The sequence below is a fragment of the Triticum aestivum genome, chromosome 1B (assembly GCF_018294505.1).
Source record: "Triticum aestivum cultivar Chinese Spring chromosome 1B, IWGSC CS RefSeq v2.1, whole genome shotgun sequence".
Lineage (NCBI taxonomy): Eukaryota > Viridiplantae > Streptophyta > Magnoliopsida > Poales > Poaceae > Triticum > Triticum aestivum.
Genome location: NC_057795.1, coordinates 46,565,279 through 46,584,453, shown reverse-complemented (window position 1 = coordinate 46,584,453; position 19,175 = coordinate 46,565,279). Strand labels below are relative to the sequence as shown.

Here is a 19,175-nt window from a genome sequence, read left to right as displayed (position 1 = left end):
TGCCAATGCTATTTAAGCGACCATCTGGCATTAGCCTCGGCTTCCATATCTAGCAGTTCTACTCGCGGCACTAGACCCGTGGTGAATTTCTTTAGATATAAGAGAAGATGGATCCAGCTACATGTGTCACAAAGAAACAAACATATATTGGTAGGCACGGTAGGTATCAAGGAATTGGTGATATGAAGGAGGCTGAAGATTAGTTTTTGCTCATGTTAGCACCCCTGTGCCTACTGTTATGCCGATGCAAGGGAGCCATGATGCACCAGTTCAAACTCCCAGACCTAAATGGCCAGGAGCATATGACCCTGATCTCCGTCTTTAATTCATAATCAAGTCGATGTATATCGATGTCATTAACTCTAGTGTTATTCCTAGCTCCAAACATGTTTGGAAAGTGAAAGTTCCTTTGAAGATTAAAATGTTTATGTGGTTTGTGCATAAACAAGTAATCTTAACAAAGGATAATTTGGTTAAGCGTAACTGGACAGGATCTACTAGGTGTATTTTTTGTGATCGGGACGAGACTATCAAGCACCTCTTCTTTGATTGTCCATTGACGAGAGTGCTGTGGCGCACCGTGCACATTGCCTTTAACATTACTCCCCCGAATTCGGACAGTACGTTATTTGGAACGTGACTTGTTGGGATAGAATCCGAAACAGCTAGACACATTCGTGTAGGAGTATGCGCGTTGTTATGGGCAATTTGGAACTGCAGAAATGATTTGACTTTTAGCAAAACAACAACTATTCATTTTTTGCAGGTTTTATTCCGAACTACTGCGCTGATCCGTATGTGGTCCTTACTCACTCCGACGGAGGCCAGGGAGCGTTTGGTTACTGGATCTGCCCGGTGGGAGATGGTAGCGCGGGATATCTTCAACCGGTTTGGATGACGGTCATGTAATAGGATAGGCGATTAGTTTACCTATCTTTTGTTATGCCAGCCGGTTGTAGCTTTTGGGCCTTTTGTTCTTGGCGTTGTGGCTCCGTGTGAGCTTGCCGTTTTTTATTTGTTTCAAGACCTTAAGACCTTGTTGAACCTCTTTTTATCTATAAATGTGTCCGTATGCATCGTTCTGATGCAGAGGCCAGGGAGTCCCCCTTTTTGAAAAAAAAAAAAGATGTTGGATTTCATGTATCCAATATGAATTGACGGTCAGAACGCTGAACGCATATGTGTAGAATTTCTAAAAGGTTCTTGAAAAGGTTTACTAGGATTCCAAGAATTTGATTGCCCACGTGCTAATGTCATACAAATCAATTCACACCTTTTGTGTGAAGTATTAACATGAGTATACCTTTTGACATCCAAATTCTCCCCATCGTTTGACCAATTCTGCCAAGGACTCGGTTATTAGCATGAGTATACCTTTTTATGTACATATTTGCACAGTTTATGAACGTCATGATACTGTTGAGGGTAAGAAAAAAGTTATGGCTAGCTTTGATAACTTATGTCATGGCGCTACTATTCAGCCTTAATCTAGGGCTACTTTAGCTTAGCAACATAAAAAGTGCCTTCTGTCAGTAAACACTATTGTCTCAGATTCTGTTTTCGCTTACCTTGGCCTTGTAACTGAACTGAGTAATTGAACATTGTATGCATGAATGACAAACAAGAATGAAATGAAACAAAAGTATCAAAGAAAAAATGGATCACTTGTTACACGACAAATGATGCACAAAACAAAGACCAAAATTCAGAATATTTGTGTTTTCCTCTTGGATAGTTTGCTCAAATGGATCATTATTGCAAAGCAGTGAATTGGGCCAAGGCAGCTAGCTTCCGATCCCAGTTTGAATCCAAATTAAATAAAGGAAAACTATGGGGAAATATGTAACTGAAGCATGAATAAAGGAGTTAATGCAAAAGCAGGGGAAGTATTCCACCGGCATATATAGAGTCCATATGTTCTACATGAAGCCATCTCCCCCAAATCTTACATCGTAGTAACCCGACTCGCAAATAAGTAATTTGCAGCAGGCTATGTACATTACCTGGTCAAATATCTGAACCACTACAGGTCCCCTAGAGTTTCAGTCGATGTGCGACACAAGTTCGGCCACAAGCTCTTCTAGAACATCGTCACGTATCATTTCAGCAATGTCTGCTCCGGACATTTCAAGCTCAGGGTGATGATCCAGGGGCAAAGGCTCGACACTGTCCAGATCAAATGGCTGATGGTTCCTTCGCATGAATACTGCCGTTTGCCAGACATTTTCAGCTAACTTTATCCAATCCATTTGAGGCCAGGAGTTCATCATGATTTTTGAACACAGGCTGCTGCCGGGAGCCGTCATGTCAGCTAAGATTGAGTTGACGAGATCGAAAAGAAGCTTCCTGTCTGATTTCGACCACAGGAGCAGCTTGCTGTACTTGTTTTCCAGCCATACGAACACATCTGAGCTGAACTGCCACTGCTCTGGGTAGACTGGAAAGCCACACGCAGTGCCAAGCATCTCCTGGACATAAGTGCAGTCCCTGTCCTCCTCATCCTTAAATATGGGTAGCTGCTCTTCCTTCACCTGGTAATCTGAAATGTTTGTATCATCGCACTCATCGCTTGAGTATGCATCCGAATCATCTCTGCGTGTATCAACTTGGTCGCCCATCTTCAGCATCTTAAGTTGAGCTCTGAGTCCTGCATTTATGAGATGAAATGGGAGTAAAAGATTACTGATAAGAATATAAATCATAGTAAGTGCAGAAGAGTCAGACTTGGTTTTGGTATGCTTGCCTTGAATACCATCATTGACACTTTTGAAGATTCCAGAATAAGTAGCCTCTTCTCCAGAACTTTGTTGCGATGAAGCAGTTGGACTTGAGCATTCACAACTCTCAGCGCTTACAGAATAAGCAGATTTTACTGTTTGGTGATCAATTTCAGCAATGTCACTCTCCATTAGTTGGCTTTTCACCTCCTGAAACCAAATGTTACAGTTTTGATAATGAGATAGCAGTAGTCTCAGAACTGAACAATTCATAACAGAGCTTATAGTTCTTGACAAACTAACATTGACAACAGAATAATGGCACATTACTTAATAAATAACAAAAAAAATTGTAATGCATTGTGTACCTTCAATGTTATGTTATCGTGATTATGAATTACAGTGTCTTCTTCTGGCTCTGGTAACGGTGTTGCTAGCTTTTGCTCTGTCCACCCTGCCTGACCTTTCGAATTTCGCACATCATCATGTGGAATAGCCAAATCAATTGCTGTGTGATCCTCATTACAGATAACATCACCTGGATGCTCATCATATATGTTGCTTGTCCTGGGTAAATCGGAAGTGCAGATACTGTGTCTTGTTCTCTCTGAAGTTACATAAATCTCTTTCTCAGGTAGCATATTTTCCTTTCCTACATGAACGATAACTCGCCCATTCTGCTTGGCTTTTCTGATTGGTAATCTCTTCCTGAGAAGTCCATTTCCAGTATCATCAGTGGGTGTATTCAATATATCCTTCAGAATGGGCAAGTTAGGTGCAGAGCGCCTCCTGCCCGGTAATTTTGCAACAGTGGTAGATGAGGTTGGGAGAGACTTGGACCTGGGAAAATTCCTTGATATGCCACTTCTTGGATTATCGCCACGGTAAATCCCTGTCTTCCAACCATCTTTGCTGCTAATACCAAGAGGGCTGGCCGGCATCTCTTGCGCATTACTGGAATTGGTATTTGAATCTGACAAACGCTTTTGGGTGGTTACCTTCGTTGCATCTCTAGCAGTCAGTTCAAGCATCTCACCTAATGTTCTTGTATCAGTAGGAACTGGATTTTCAGCTTTGGATTGGCAGGCCATTTGCCATCTTTCAGAGAGGTGCTTTCTGGCCTTTCTGCTCACCGATGATCCAGCAGAATGCGTGGATGAAGAAATTGACGAAGTCTCATCATGAGAAGTGGAAGCAGCCTTTTCCCTTTGACAGCCAACTCCAAGGTAGCGCTCATTCTCAGATGGTTTCTTCCTGCTACCTCTTCTAGAGGTTTGTATTCTAAGCTTCTGTTCAGGTGTATCTCCTTCTGGCTCTGTAACTTGAAGACTGCCATGTGCCATAGAATGTATGCTATCTTGCTTATGCGTACTATGGCGTGGGGGCTTCAACCATCGTGCACCAGTCCACTGACCAAACTGCGATGTTTCTTGGCTTTCTATAACCGGTGTCGAACTTCTCCTCTGAGGGTCTGGTTTCAGAACAACAATTTGCGAGGGCCTCCGTGAACGGCTGCTCCCTTTTGGTGCCGAATGCTCCAATGACACATCTGAAGTTTCTTCGAAATGCACACCAGAAAGAGGACCCTCGGACTCACTGTCAACTTCCATTCTGCAAAGGTTGTCCTGCCCAAACGATTGCGCACCGGCACCATTACTCGCATGGGGGGAGCACTGCAAACCACTGTAACCAAGGGTGTGCCCTGGGAATCCTGACAAGGCAATACTGCTCTCCTGAAGGATTTCAAGGAAAACATCCTTTTTGGAGTACAGTATCTCAAGTGCCTCACCAAACTCCTTAGAATTCCTGTGGCCTTCGTCGGTGGAAAGGCGCTTTGCATCCAAGAACTTCTGCCTCACAAACTCAAGATCAGCATCGTTGCTTCTTGGGCGTGGCCTCTCGTCGCATGACTGCGACGCCTTGCGCATTGCCATGTTCTCCATCTCAGTCACCTCGAAAACATCCTTCAGTTCTGGCAGCTCATCGCCACTGCTCCGGCATGGCCGATCCTCGCATGAAACCCGGGCCACTTCGTCAACACGTCCGGACAACTTCAGCCGTGGATTACTCTGGATGTCACTCTGACACCGGTCAAGAACCTTCTTGGACCTCGGCACGGTCTCGAGACCCATCAGCCTCGCCACGATACTGGGCGCGCAGTGAGTGAACTCCACCTCCTCTGGCCCCTCTTTCGTCAAGTGTGACTTTGCAGCAGCCATGTTCTGTTTGTTAGTGACTCCCTGCGAAACAGAGGAAACACACAACACCACAGGTTCAGGAGGTTAGGACCGTAGGAGCTCTCATACAGCAGCGAGATTTGTATGGAAATGAGCACTTGTGGAAACTTAGATTCGCCTTACCACTCCCCAGTTCTCTTTGCCCCTATGCACTTGTGCAGGCGGCATCCCCTTCCTCGCCCTCTTGGACCCTCTCTTGAACTCAAATGTGAACTGGTTGAAACATCGGAAGCATCAGGACCCATGGTCAAAGCATATCAGAAATAGTCAACCGCCGAGCGGCATTCATTCAAATCTATTATTAAAAAATGAAGCAAGCTCATTATTTATTTATATTTCGAAAATTCTGGACTAGAAATTTGAATCTTCATTTCGGAAGATACTAATGAATCTCGCAAGGTCAAGAGAGATCGACCAATTAACAGAATCTTAGCTACGAAATAAGAGCAGCAGCAGCTCAAAGATGAGGAAAGGGGGGCGAGACGGGCTGCTTACAGAGGATTCCTCGACGGAAGACACCACCGGATCCTCCAGCACCGAGACGGCGACGCCCTTCGGCTCCGGAGCGGCGGTCGTCCCTCGCGCTGCGCAACCGCGACAACAACAAAAAGCGGATTTAAATCGGAGGAGAGAAAAAAAAAATGGAAGCAAGAACAGAGACCCTGGCCAACCAACAAAGTAGCCGTGCGGATGAGGCGCCGCCGCTCACCTCGGCGCGACGCGGGGCGGGGGTGAGGGCAGCGAGGGGGCTTCGCCGCCGCCGCCGGAGCAGCTCCTCCTCCTCGTGATCCGGCGCCGCCGCGCAGCATCGCCTCGCTCGCCTGGTCAGCTCCCCCCTTTTCCGCTCTGAGACCTTTTTGGACTGGGCTTCTGCTCTCTCTCTCTCTCTCTCTCTCTCTCTCGTTCAAGAGGATTTGAACTGCGGCCGTCGCAGGGGCGGTGGGTCCCCCGCATAGGCATGGCCGGGCGGTGCGAGCAGAGCGGGCTGGGATGGTACAGGGGGATGTACACGCACCGTGTCGCTGCGTGTGGGGCGGAGGAGGAGCGGGCCGGAGTGTCAGCGAAGGAGGAGGGTGTGAGTGTGGGGTGGGGTTGGGGAGCGGAGGGCGGTGGGCGTGGGGGGTTCGAGTTTGAAAAGGCTGTGGGCACGAGGCGCGAAGGCCGAGGGCCCACACCCTGGTCTAGTCTCGCGCACAGTGATGAGCATGCGCACTCCCAGCGAGGCGAGGCTGCACAACACGCCACGCCGTTGCGTCCACGGCTCCGGATTTCTTTTTCCTTTTTTTCTGCCGCACCAAGGTGTGGGAGTCGGTGAAAAACGACGAATTTAACTTTTTTTTCGAAAACTTGCAGACAAAATGAACCGGGTTTGAAAATACTTCAAAATATCACCGCTTTTATGACGCCCTGCCCCGGGGCGCCATGCCAGATAGTAGAACGATGCCCGGGTCAAGGGCGTCATGCGGTCAGAGTTGACCGTGCGACGTCGGCCTGCCAAACCAGGGCGCCATACGGTTTGATTGAAGAAAACACGAGCCCCCGCCGAGGCGTCCCAACCCAACCCAACTCTCTGTTATTCTACTTCCCTCCGTTACTCTCGTCCCTGGCTCCCCCTTGCCTCTTTCTCTTCCCCCGCCAAATCTTGTGGATCTGAGCTCAAGAATGGTGGGTCCTCTTTCCCTTCGGACCCTCAAGGTACTCTTCTCTGTTTTTCTTTCTTAATTGATTGGAATCTCGACATTGGTAAAACCCGAATTCGTCCTTTTTTAGAAAAAAAAACATTGGATATGTGTATGATAGGTTAGGGATTTGATAGGTATGGTATAGGATTTGTATGCTAGGGTTAGGGGTATGGTAGGTATAGTTGGTCTTATAGTTTTTAGGTTAGGGTAGGGTTCGTACTAAATTTGGCATGGTTTTCCCTAATGATTTGTGCATATTTGGTGTATGCAAGATTTAGTGTATGGATATTTGCAAATGTGTGTATCTATTTGCAGTGTGGATATTAGCGCGTATGTATTTAGTTGTACATGTGTGTATCCATTCTCTGTATACAAAATTTAGTGTGTGGATATTTGCACTTGTATGGATATTTGCATGATATTTATTTGCACAATAACAACATGGCTTATGATACATTGCAATTTTGTAGGATGTTTCTTATCAATGAGTCGTACGATAATTGCACCATGCACGGTATATGGCGGTGGAAGGAAGGGTTTTTACTAGCTTCACCCAAGGTCCATTGGGGTTCATGATCAGATGAAGTATGACGAGCGATACATGAAGTAGATCCGAAAGACTGTATTTCTCCCTTTTATCACACTCATGTCTTGTTCGACGCCGAAGATGAACCTTGTGCAATCATGTCACTCGTTGACCGATGGCGTCCTGAGACACATAGTTTTCCATTGTGGGCAGATGACCGTGACATTGTAGGATGTTTCAATGACCCTGGCACTTCCTTTATATAAAAAGGAGATCATGTTTGTTTTAGTATAGACTCTGAGGGATGACGTTACATTATGGTGGGACTCATCGGGGAAGAAGTCGAGTGCAAGGGAAGTCAGTCGGTGCAACTTATCATTGGATTGCTGAGAACTTTGGGGAGTGCTTGGTTGATGTTGAGGAAGATAGTGAAATGGTGCAGCAGTATGCCCGAGCATACTTGTGATATGTAATCATCTGGGTTCTTTTTTCTAACAGCAGTGGCATGAATGCTTCCTTGATATGTCTTCAATTGTTTTCTGGGTGGGACATAGACTCAATTGGGGTATCGCGACACTAGCTTATTTGTACCGTTGGGTAACTAGTTGTGCATAGTTTCTTCACAATATATAATTTGTTTCTACTTTGTAACATATTTCTCTTGTCTGTGTAGTTCTATGAGGCATGCAGTAGGGGCGTTGTTGTATGTCCGGGTTGTCAAGCGAAGGGGCTCCACCACATAGTACATGCCCGGATTTGTTGCTGCCATCGCTTTCAACACCATAGGGAGCCCTTTGTATGATTCTTCCCAACCACCTTCCATGCCTTTTTGTACTTCACCATGTACCTGAAGACCTCCTTCACTATCTTTATCAACGCCTTAATGGGATATGTTGGGAGTACCTTTATGGAGGCGGAAAATCTTTATGTGGTGAATTTGGAGGTCAATTGACGGTGATCATCCTTTACACCAACATCATTGATATCCTTGCCACTAGTCGGTGATGAAACACGGAACTTTTTGTAATCTTCCATTTTGGCCCGCCTTTGATAGATCTTGCACGGACAACCCACGGACAATTATTCTTGTATTCCCCACATCTGACCATGTGAAGTTTGACTTCTCCACCTTGAATGGTCGATCGTACTTGACCGTGTGGTCCTTGCACCACATCTGAACTTCTGCCAAGGTGTCAAAGATTGTTCCTTCACTAATACCATACACATTTGGGTCGTTATATTACTTGGAAGATAGACTTGGTGCAAGAATTTTACTTGTGCCACCATCAACAATAGTCTTATTGGCGAGGCTTAGATCACAGGACAATGATGTCGATGATCTTAGCCTGTTACATTCTTGTAAGCTTCGGCTTCTTTTGTCGTCCAACCATCCTGGTCTCTTTCTTCATCCGGGCCTTCATCCTCGGAGTCCCCCGCATAGGATCATTTGTATGGAATGTCATGGTCCATGTCCTATTCTGTGCAATTTTCCTCCACATCGCCAAATTGACATGAAGATAAGCCTCATATTCATCACCCTCGGACTCATCACCCTCCATGTCCAAGTCATGACAATCATATTGGTCATGCCGAACCAGGTTCAAAGATTGGCTCATTATTGTGTCATACACATCGGTCTCTAGGTCTACATGTGGATCATCTCAAACCGGTCTAGTAGCATCACATGAGGATGCACGCTGATTCAATTCAATGTGTAACCAAGAAGCAACCTTCTTTGTGGAAAATAACTCAAGACTTATCTTGTGAGGCCAACACACTCACCTTACATGCTTGCCAATGGAACTCGAAGACGAGATGCATTGTCTCCAACGAGTGTTTTGTTTGAACCCGACATTATACCATCTGATCAAGTCAACTAAATCACTTTCATCCATCCAATTCAACTTGATTTGGAGCTCTATCACAACCTCGGTAAGACTAGGACTAGTGTCAAACACCATCACTACCTCCTTATGGCCACCATATTTGGCATGTCCGTTCTCAAAAGTGGCATAGTCCACATGATGAACATCATTGAAGATCCATCTATTCCGCTCCTTCCAAACATTCCAAAGCACATAGGTGGACACTTGACCGAACCTCATGCGAGCAGTCGCATCCCGGCCAAGGGTATTAGAGTTCCACCAATCCTCAAGAGTAGAGAAAATAGATGTCGCCCCATGGGGAATGGATAGCTGATGTCTACTACACAACTTGTTCTTTTAGACTCGTGTTGGGCCTTCAAGCACAGAGTTTTGTAGGACAGTAGAAAATTTCTCTCAAGTGGATGACCTAAGGTTTATCAATCTGTGGGAGGCGTAGGATGAAGATGGTCTCTCTTAAACAACCCTGCAACCAAATAATAAAAAGTCTCTTGTGTCCCCAACACACCAAATACAATGGTAATTTGTACAGGTGCACTAGTTCAGTGAAGAGATGGTAATAAAAGCGTAGTAATGATGGTAGATATTGATTTTTTTTGTAATAGGAACAATAAAAAATAGCAAGGTAGCAATTGATAAAATGGAGCACAAACGATATAGCAATGCTTGAAAATGAGGCGGGCTTAGGGTCTATACTTTCGCTAGTGCAATCTCTCAGCAGTGCTAATATAATTGGATCATATAACCCCTCAACGTGCAATGAAGAATCACTCCAAAGTTCCTATCTAGTGAAGAACATAAGAAGAAAATGTTTGTAGGGTACGGAACCACCTCAAAGCTATTCTTTCCGATCAATCTATCCAAGAGTTCGTACTAAAATAACACCAAAGCAAATTCAGATTCATAATACTCAATCCAACACAAAGAACCTCAAGGAGTGCCCCAATATTTCTACCAGAGAAACAAAGAGAAGAACGTGCATCAACCCCTATGCATAGATTACCCCAGTGTCACCTCGAGAATCCGCGAGTTGAGTGCCAAAAGATATATCTGTTGGGGAATGTGGTAATTTCAAAATTTTCCTACAATCACGCAAGATCTATCTAGGAGATGCATAGCAACGAGAGGGGAGAGTGTGTCCACGTACCCTCGTAGACCTAAAGCGGGAGCGTTTAGTTAACGTGGTTGATGTAGTCGAACGTCTTCGTGATCCAACTGATCCAAGCACCGAACGTACAACACCTCCGCGTTCAGCACACGTTTAGTACGATGACGTCCCTTGTATTCTTGATCCAGTTGAGGATGAGGGTGAGTTCCGTCAGCATGACAGCATGGTGATGGTGATGATGATGTTACCCGCGCAGGGCTTCGCCTAAGCACTACGGCGATATGATCGAGGTGTGTAACTGTGGAAAGGGGCACCACACACGGCTAAGGAAAAACTTGGTATGTCCTGGAGTGCCCCCCTTGCCCCCGTATATAAAGGAGGGAGGGGGAGGCTAGCCGACCTATGCTAGGCGCGCCAGGAGAGGGGAGTCCTACTAGGACTCCAAGTCCTAGTAGGATTCCACCCAAAGGAGAGGGGGAAAGTAAGGGAGAGGGGGACCGTGCCCCAACCCCTTGTCCAATTCGGACTGGGCTTGGGGGGGGGGGGTCCACCTCCTGGCTGCTGCCTCCTCTTCCCACTAAGGCCCACTAAGGCCCAACAACTCCTCGGGGGATTCCGGTAACCTCCCGGTACTCCGAAAAATACCCGAACTTCTCCAAAACCATTCCGATGTCCGAATATAGCCTTCCAATATATCAATATTTATGTCTCGACCATTTCGAGACTCCTCGGCATGTCCGTGATCTCATCCGAGACTCCGAACAAACTTTGGTCATCAAAACACATAACTCATAATATAAATCATCATCAAACGTTAAGCATGCGGACCCTACGGGTTCGAGAACTATGTAGACATGATCGAGACACATCTCCGATCAATAAACAATAGCAAAACCGGGATGCTCATATTGGCTCCTACATATTCTACGAAGATCTTTATCGGTCAAACCGCATAACAACATACGTTGTTCCCTTTGTCATCGATATGTTACTTGCCCGAGATTCGGTAGTCGGTATCATCATACCTAGTTCAATCTCGTTACAGCAAGTCTCTTTACTCGTTCCGTAATGCTTCATCCTGCAACTAACTCATTAGTTACATTTCTTGCAAGGCTTATAGTGATGAGCATTACCGAGAGGGGCCAGAGATACCTCTCCGATACACGGAGTGACAAATCCTAATCTCGATCTATGCCAACCCAACAAAAACCTTCGGAGACACTTGTAGAGAATCTTTATAATCACCCAGTTACATTGTGACATTTGATAGCACACAAGGTGTTCCTCCGGTATTCGGGAGTTGCATAATCTCATGGTCTGAGGAACATGTATAAGTCATGAAGAAAGCGGTAGCAATGAAACTGTAACGATCATAATGCTAAGCTAACGGATGGGTCTTGTCCATCACATCATTCTCCTAATGATGTGATCCCGTTTATCAAATGACAACACATGTCTATGGTTAGGAAACATAACCATCTTTGATTAACAAGCTAGTCAAGTAGAGGCATACTAGGGACACTATGTTTTGTCTATGTATTCACACATGTACTAAGTTTCCGGTTAATAGAATTCTAATATGAATAATAAACATTTATCATGATATAAGGAAATAAATAATAAGTTTATTATTGCCTCTAGGGCATATTTCCTTCAGTCTCCCACTTGCACTTAGAGTCAATAATCTAGATTACAAAGTAATGATTCTAACACCCATGGAGTCTTGGTGTTGATCATGTTTTGCTCGTGGAAGAGGCTTAGTCAATGTGTTTGCAACATTCAGATCCGTATGTATCTTGCAAATCTCTATGTGTCCCTCCGTGACTTGATGCCGAATGGAATTGAAGAGTCTCTTGATGTGTTTGGTTCTCTTGTGAAATATGGATTCCTTTGCCAAGGCAATTGCACCAGTATTGTCACAAAAGATTTTCATTGGACCCGATGCACTAGGTATAACACCTAGATCAGATATGAACTCCTTCATCCAGACTCCTTCATTTGCTACTTCTGAAGCAGCTATGTACTTTGCTTCACACGTAGATCCCACCACGACGCCCTACTTGGAACTGCACCAACTGACAGCTCCACCCTTCAATATAAATACGTATCCGGATTGCGACTTAGAGTCATCCGGATCAGTGTCAATGTTTGCATCGACCGAACCATTTACAACAAGCTCTTTGTCACCCCCATAAACGAGAAACATATCCTTAGTCCTTTTCAGGTATTTCAGGATGTTCTTGACTGTTGTCCAATGCTCCACCCCTGGATTACTTTGGTACCTCCCTGCTATACTTATAGCAAGGCACACATCAGGTCTGGTACACATCATTTCATACATGATAGAACCTATGGCTGAAGCATAGGGAATGACTTTCATTTTCTCTCTATCTTCTGTAGTGGTCGGGCATTGAGTCTGACTCAACTTCACACCTTGTAACACAGGCAAGAACCCTTTCTTTGACTGATCCATTTTGAATTTCTTCAAAACTTTATCAAGGTATGTGCTTTGTGAAAGTCCAATTGCGTCTTGATCTATCTCTATAGATCTTGATGCCTAATATGTAAGCAGCTTCACTGAGGTCTTTCATTGAAAAACTCTTATTCAAGTATCCTTTTATGCTATCCAGAAATTCCGTATCATTTCCAATCAACAATATGTCATCGACATATAATATTATAAATGCTACAGAGCTCCCACTCACTTTCTTGTAAATACAGGCTTCTCCAAAAGTCTGTATAAAACCATATGCTTTGATCACACTATCAAAGCATTTATTCCAACTCCAAGAGGCTCGCACCAGTCCATAAATGGATCGCTGGAGCTTGCACACTTTATTAGCACCCTTTGAATCGACAAAACCTTCTGGTTGCATCATATATAACTCTTCTTCCAGAAATCCATTCAGGAATGCAGTTTTGACATCCATCTGCCAAATTTCATAATCATAAAATGCATCAATTGTTAACATGATTCGGACAGACTTAAGCATCTCTATGGGTGAGAAAGTCTCATCGTAGTCAACTCCTTAAACTTGTCGAAAACCTTTCGCAACAAGTCGAGCTTTGTAGATAGTAACATTACTGTCAGTGTTAGTCTTCTTCTTGAAGATCCATTTATTTTCTATGGCTTGCCAATCATCGGGCAAATCCACCAAAGTCCACCCTTTGTTCTCATATAGGGATCCCATCTCAGATTTCATGGCCTCAAGCCATTTCGCAGAATCTTGGCTCATCATCGCTTCCTCATAGTTCGTAGGTTCATCATGGTCTAGTAAGATGACTTCTAGTATATGATTATCGTACCACTCTGGTGTGGACCATACTCTGGAAGACCTACGAGGTTCCGTAGTAACTTGATCTGAAGTTTCATGATCATCATCATTAGCTTCCTCACTAATTGGTGTAGGAATTACTGGAACTGATTTCTGTGCTGAACTACTTTCCAATTCGGGAGAAGGTATAATTACCTCATCAAGTTCTACTTTCCTCCCACTCACTTCTTTTGAGAGAAACTCCTTCTCTAGAAAGGATCCATTCTTAGCAACGAATATCTTGCCTTCAGATCTGTGATAGAAGGTGTACCCAACAGTTTCCTTTGGGTATCCTATGAAGACGCACTTATCCGATTTGGGTTCGAGCTTATCATGTTGAAGCTTTTTCACATAAGCATCGCAACTCCAAACTTTAAGAAACAACAACTTTGGTTTCTTGCCAAATCACAGTTCATAAGGCGTCGTCTCTACAGATTTTGATGGTGCTCTATTTAAAGTGAATGTAGCCGTCTCTAAAGCATAACCCCAAAACGATAGCGGTAAATCAGTAAGAGACATCATAGATCGCACCATATCCAATAAAGTATGGTTACGATGTTCGGACACACCATTACGCTATGGTGTTCCAGGTGGCGTAAGTTGTGAAACTATTCCACATTGTTTCAAATAAAGACCAAACTCGTAACTCAAATATTCTCCTCCATGATCAGATCGTAGAAACTTTATTTTCTTGTTAAGATGATTTTTCACTTCACTCTGAAATTCTTTGAACTTTTCAAACGTTTCAGACTTATGCTTCATTAAGTAGATATACCCATATCTACTCAAATCATCTGTGAAGGTAAGAAAATAACGATACCCCCACGAGCCTCAACACTCATTGGACCGCATACATCGGTATGTATTATTTCAAATAAGTTAGTAGCTCATTCCATTGTTTCGAAGAACGGAGTTTTAGTCATCTTGCCCATGAGGCATGGTTCGCAAGCACCAAGTGATTCATAATCAAGTTATTCCAAAAGCCCATCAGTATGGAGTTTCTTCATGCGCTTTACACTGATATGACCTAAATGGCAGTGCCACAAATAAGTTGCACTATCATTATCAACTTTGCATCTTTTGGCTTCAATATTATGAAGATGTGTATCTCCACGATCGAGATTCAATAAAAATAGACCACTCAACAAGGGTGCATGACCATAAAAGATATTACTCATATAAATAGAACAACCATTATTCTCTGATTTAAATGAATAACCGTCTCCCATCAAACAAGATCCAGATATAATGTTCATGCTCAACGCTGGCACCAAATAACAATTATTCAGGTCTAAAACTAATCCTGAAGGTAGATGTAGAGGTAGCGTGCCGACGGCGATCACATTGACATCGGAACCATTTCTGACGCGCATCGTCACCTCATCCTTAGCCAATCTTCGTTTAATTTGTAGCCCCTGTTTCGAGTTGCAAATATGAGCAACAGAACCAGTATCAAATATCCACGCACTACTCTGAGCATTAGTAAGGTACACATCAATAACATGTATATCAAATATACCTTTCACTTTGCCATCCTTCTTATCCGACAAATACTTGGGGCAGTTTCGCTTCTAGTGAACAGTCCATTTGCAGTAGAAGCACTCAGTTTCAGGCTTAGGTTCAGACTTGGGTTTCTTCCCTTGAGCAGCAACTTGCTTGCCGTTCTTCTTGAAGATCCCCTTCTTCCCTTTGCCCTTTTTCTTGAAACTAGTGGTCTTGTTGACCATCAACACTTGATGCTCCTTTTTAATTTCTACCTCCGTAGCTTTTAGCATCGCGAAGAGCTCGAGAATTGTCTTGTTCATCCCTTGCATATTATAGTTCATCACGAAGCCTTTATAGCTTGGTGGCAGTGATTGAAGAACTCTGTCAATGACACTATCATCAGGAAGATTAACTCCCAGCTGAGTCAAGTGGTTATGGTACCCAGACATTCTGAGTACGTGTTCACTGACAGAACTACTTGATACGTCTCCAACATATCTATAATTTATGAAGTATTCATGCCATTATATTATCTGTTTTGGATGTTTAATGGGCTTTATTATACACTTTTATATTACTTTTGGGACTAACCTATTAACCGGAGGCCCAGTCCAAGTTGTTGTTTTTTGCCTATTTCAGTGTTTCGCAGAAAAGGAATATCAAACGGAGTCCAAACGGAACGAAACCTCCGGGAGAGTTATTTGTGGAACAAACGCAATCCAGGAGACTTGGAGTAGACGTCAGGGAAGCAACGAGGTGGCCACGAGGGTCCAGGGCGCACCCTACCCCCTAGGCACGCCCCCACCCTCGTGGGCCCCTCGTGGCTCCCCTGGCTGACTTCCTTCGCCTATATACATCCATATACCCTTAAAACATCAGGGAACATAATAGATCGGGAGTTTCACCACCGCAAGCCTCTGTAGCCACCAAAAACCTCTCGGGAGCCCGTTCCGGCACCCTGGCGGAGGGGGAATCCATCACCGGTGGCCATCTTCATCATCCCGGCGCTCTGCATGACGAGGAGGGAGTAGTTCACCCTCGGGGCTGAGGGTATGTACCATTAGCATTTGAAGTTATCTTATCGAATTGAGTCTTTAAGGATTTGAGAACATTTGATGTATGTCTTGCATGTGCTTATCTGTGGTGACAATGGGATATTCACGTGATCTACTTGATGTATGTTTTGGTGATCAACTTGTGGGTTCAGTGACCTTGTGAACTTATGCATACGGGTTGGCACACATTTTCGTCTTGAATCTTTGGTAGAAACTTTGGGGCGCTCTTTGAAGTACTTTGTGAGCTTCTGTAAAAAATGACAACGAATCTCGTGAGCGCAAAAGTTTCTGTTTTTCAGCAAGATCAAATAAACTTTCACCCAAGTCTTCCCAAAGGCATTGCTTGGCACAAACACTAACTAAAACACAAAAACACAATCATAACATTATCATAATTGTGTTAACACTAAAGAACATAAAGCAAAAGGCAAAAAGAAATTTTATTCATTGGTTGCCTCCCAACAAGCGTTATCGTTTTACGCCCCTAGCTAGGCATAACACATAGGATCTAAGTTTTGACATCTTTGGTTCTAGATCCATAAGATGCCCTCATGATTGATTCATATGGTGGCCTAATTCTTTTTCTAGTGAAGTGTTCCATTCCCTTTTTCAAAGGAAATTCGAACTTAATATTGCCTTCTTTCATATCAATCACTGCACCAATAGTGCATAAAATGGTCTACCAAGAATAATTGGACAAGACGGATTGCAATCAATATCAAGAACAATAAAATCTATGGGAACATAATTCCTATTTGCAAGAATTAGAACATCATTAATCCTTCCCATAGGTTTTTTAATAGTAGAATCCTCTAAGTGCAAATTTAAAGAGCATTCTTCAATATCGGTAAGACCAAGCACATCACATAAAAATTTCGGAATTGTATAAACACTAGCACCCAAGTCACATAAAGCAAAACACTCATAATTTTTTATCTTGACTTTGATAGTAGGTTCCCATTCATCATGCAAATTTCTAGGAATTGAAACTTCTAATTCCATTTTTTCTTCAAAAGCTTTCATCATGGCATCAACAATATGTTTAGTAAAAGCTTTATTTTGTTCATAGGCATGGGGTGAATTTATCATGGATTGCAAAAAAGAAATACAATCAACCAAAGATAAACTATCATAATTAAAGTCTTCGTAATCCAAAATAGTGGGCACATCACTAGTTATAGTCTTGACCTCTTCAAACCCACTTTTATCAAATTTTTCAACAAGATTTTCACACTCTGAATCTTAGGGACGCCTTCTAACTAAAGTTGACTCTTCTCCAGTCCCTTTTTCATCAATCTTAAATTTATTAAACAAAGAATCAATAGAAGAAACACCAATCATTTTAAGATCTTCATCACTTTTGCGAAAGAAATCACTAAAAACGCTTTTTCTAAAAATTCTCTTTTAGCTCTAAGCATAGCGGTTCTTTTCTTACTTTCATCCATAGAAACATAAAGAGCTTTAATTGATTCATCTACTTTAGGCACAAAAAAATTCATCTTGAGATTTTCCACGTCATGAGCAATTCTATCAACACTTCTAGACAAATCATCAATCTTATTCAACTTTTCTTCTATGGAAGTGTTGAAACCTTTTGTGTGTTGATAAATTCTTTAATATTATTCTCAAGATCAGAGGTATTCCCATTATTATTGTAAGATTTATTTCCATAGGAATTACCATAATTATTATAGGAATTAGTAGGAAAAGTCCTAGGATTAAAATTACCTCTATAAGCATTGTTGTTGAAATTATTGCGAGAAATACAATTCACATCTATGGCATCACTATTTTTCTCAATCAAAGTAGACAAAGGAATCTCATTAAAATCAATAGGAGCACTTTTACTAGCAACCAATTTCATAAGAGCATCAACTTTTTCACTCAAAGAAGAAATTTCTTCAACCGAATTAACTTTTTTACTAGTAGGAGCCCTTTCAGTATGCCATTGTGAATAATTTGCCATAATATTATCAAGAAATTTGATGGCTTCACCCAAGGTAATTTCCATAAAAGTACCACCCACGGCGGAATCTAAAAGATTATGAGAAACAAAATTCAACCCCGCATAAAAATTGTGTATGATCATCCAAAGATTTAACCCATGAGTTGGGCAATTCCTTAGCATCATTTTCATCCTTTCCCAAGATTGTGCAACATGCTCATGTTCAGGTTGCTTGAAATTCATGATCTGGGTTCTTTTGCGAGAGGAAAATACTTAGTGATAAAAGCATCTTTGCACTTATTCCAAGAATCAATACTATTGCGAGGCAAAGAAGAGAACCAATTTTTTGCAGAATCACGCATAGAAAACGGAAATAATTTCATCTTGACCACATCATTGTCCACATCTTTTTTTTGCATATCGCATAATACCAAGAAGGTATTAAGATGGGATGCCGCATCCTCATTAGGAGTACCAGAAAATTGGTCTTTCATAACAAGATTCAGCAAAGCAGTATTAATATCACAAGTCTCAGCACTAGTGGCGGGAGGAGCAAGCGGAGTGCTAATAAAATCATTGTTATTGGTATTTGAGAAGTCACATAGTTTGGTGTTCTCTTGAGTCATGATGACTACACAACAAGATTGCACTCAAAAATAGATCCGGCAAGAAAGGGCAAATAGAAAAAGAGAGATGAATAAAATGGCAAATTTTTGTGAAGTGGGGGAGAGGCAAATGGTGAATAATGTAAATTGCAAGGAGATGAGGTTTGTGATTAGGAACCTGGTTATGTTGAAGATCCTCCCCGACAACGGCGCCAGAAATTCCTTTTGATGTCGCTTGAAGCTACGTCGGTATTTCCCCAAAGAGGAAGGGATGATGCAGCACAGCGGCGGTAGGTATTTCCCTTAGATATGAAACCAAGGTTATCGAACCAGTTGGAGAACCAAGCAACACATTAAACAACCCCTGCACACAAATAACAACACCTCGCAACCCGACGTGTTAAAGGGGTTGTCAATCCCTTTCGGGGTACGTCGCCTCAAGTAGGCAAATAACATGAGGTAAAAGTGGTAGATAGGATAAATAGATCACGGGACAAATAAATTGTAGCAAGGTATTTTTTGTATTTTTGGTTTAATAAATCTGAAAATAAATGCAAGAGAAAATAGACCGCAAAGGCAAATATGATGAAAAGAGACTCGTGGGTCGTAGGTTTCACT

At 42.9% G+C, this 19,175-nt stretch overlaps 1 protein-coding gene across 1 annotated transcript; it reads right to left on the bottom strand.

The window, feature by feature from the left end:
* Nucleotides 1-1,705: 1,705 nt before the first annotated feature.
* On the bottom strand, nucleotides 1,706-5,842 carry LOC123105967 (uncharacterized). The gene is made up of 6 exons (XM_044528149.1): nucleotides 5,664-5,842; nucleotides 5,450-5,538; nucleotides 5,078-5,167; nucleotides 3,086-4,957; nucleotides 2,744-2,927; nucleotides 1,706-2,647 (listed from the first exon to the last, which is right to left on the bottom strand). Exons 1-6 carry the CDS (start codon nucleotides 5,761-5,763, stop codon nucleotides 2,043-2,045), a joined length of 2,940 nt encoding a protein of 979 aa, XP_044384084.1. The 5' UTR covers nucleotides 5,764-5,842; the 3' UTR covers nucleotides 1,706-2,042.
* Between the last annotated feature and the right edge of the window lie 13,333 nt (nucleotides 5,843-19,175).

What these genes read in the sequence shown, in the direction of transcription:
- LOC123105967 (XM_044528149.1), bottom strand. Translation starts at nt 5,763, where the DNA reads ATGCTGCGCGGCGGCGCCGGATCACGAGGAGGAGGAGCTGCTCCGGCG. An exon ending in CTTCCGTCGAGGAATCCTCT is followed by an intron (nt 5,168 to 5,449) that starts GTAAGCAGCCCG and finishes TGTTTCAACCAG; the next exon opens with TTCACATTTGAGTTCAAGAG. An exon ending in GCAAAGAGAACTGGGGAGTG is followed by an intron (nt 4,958 to 5,077) that starts GTAAGGCGAATC and finishes TCTGTTTCGCAG; the next exon opens with GGAGTCACTAACAAACAGAA.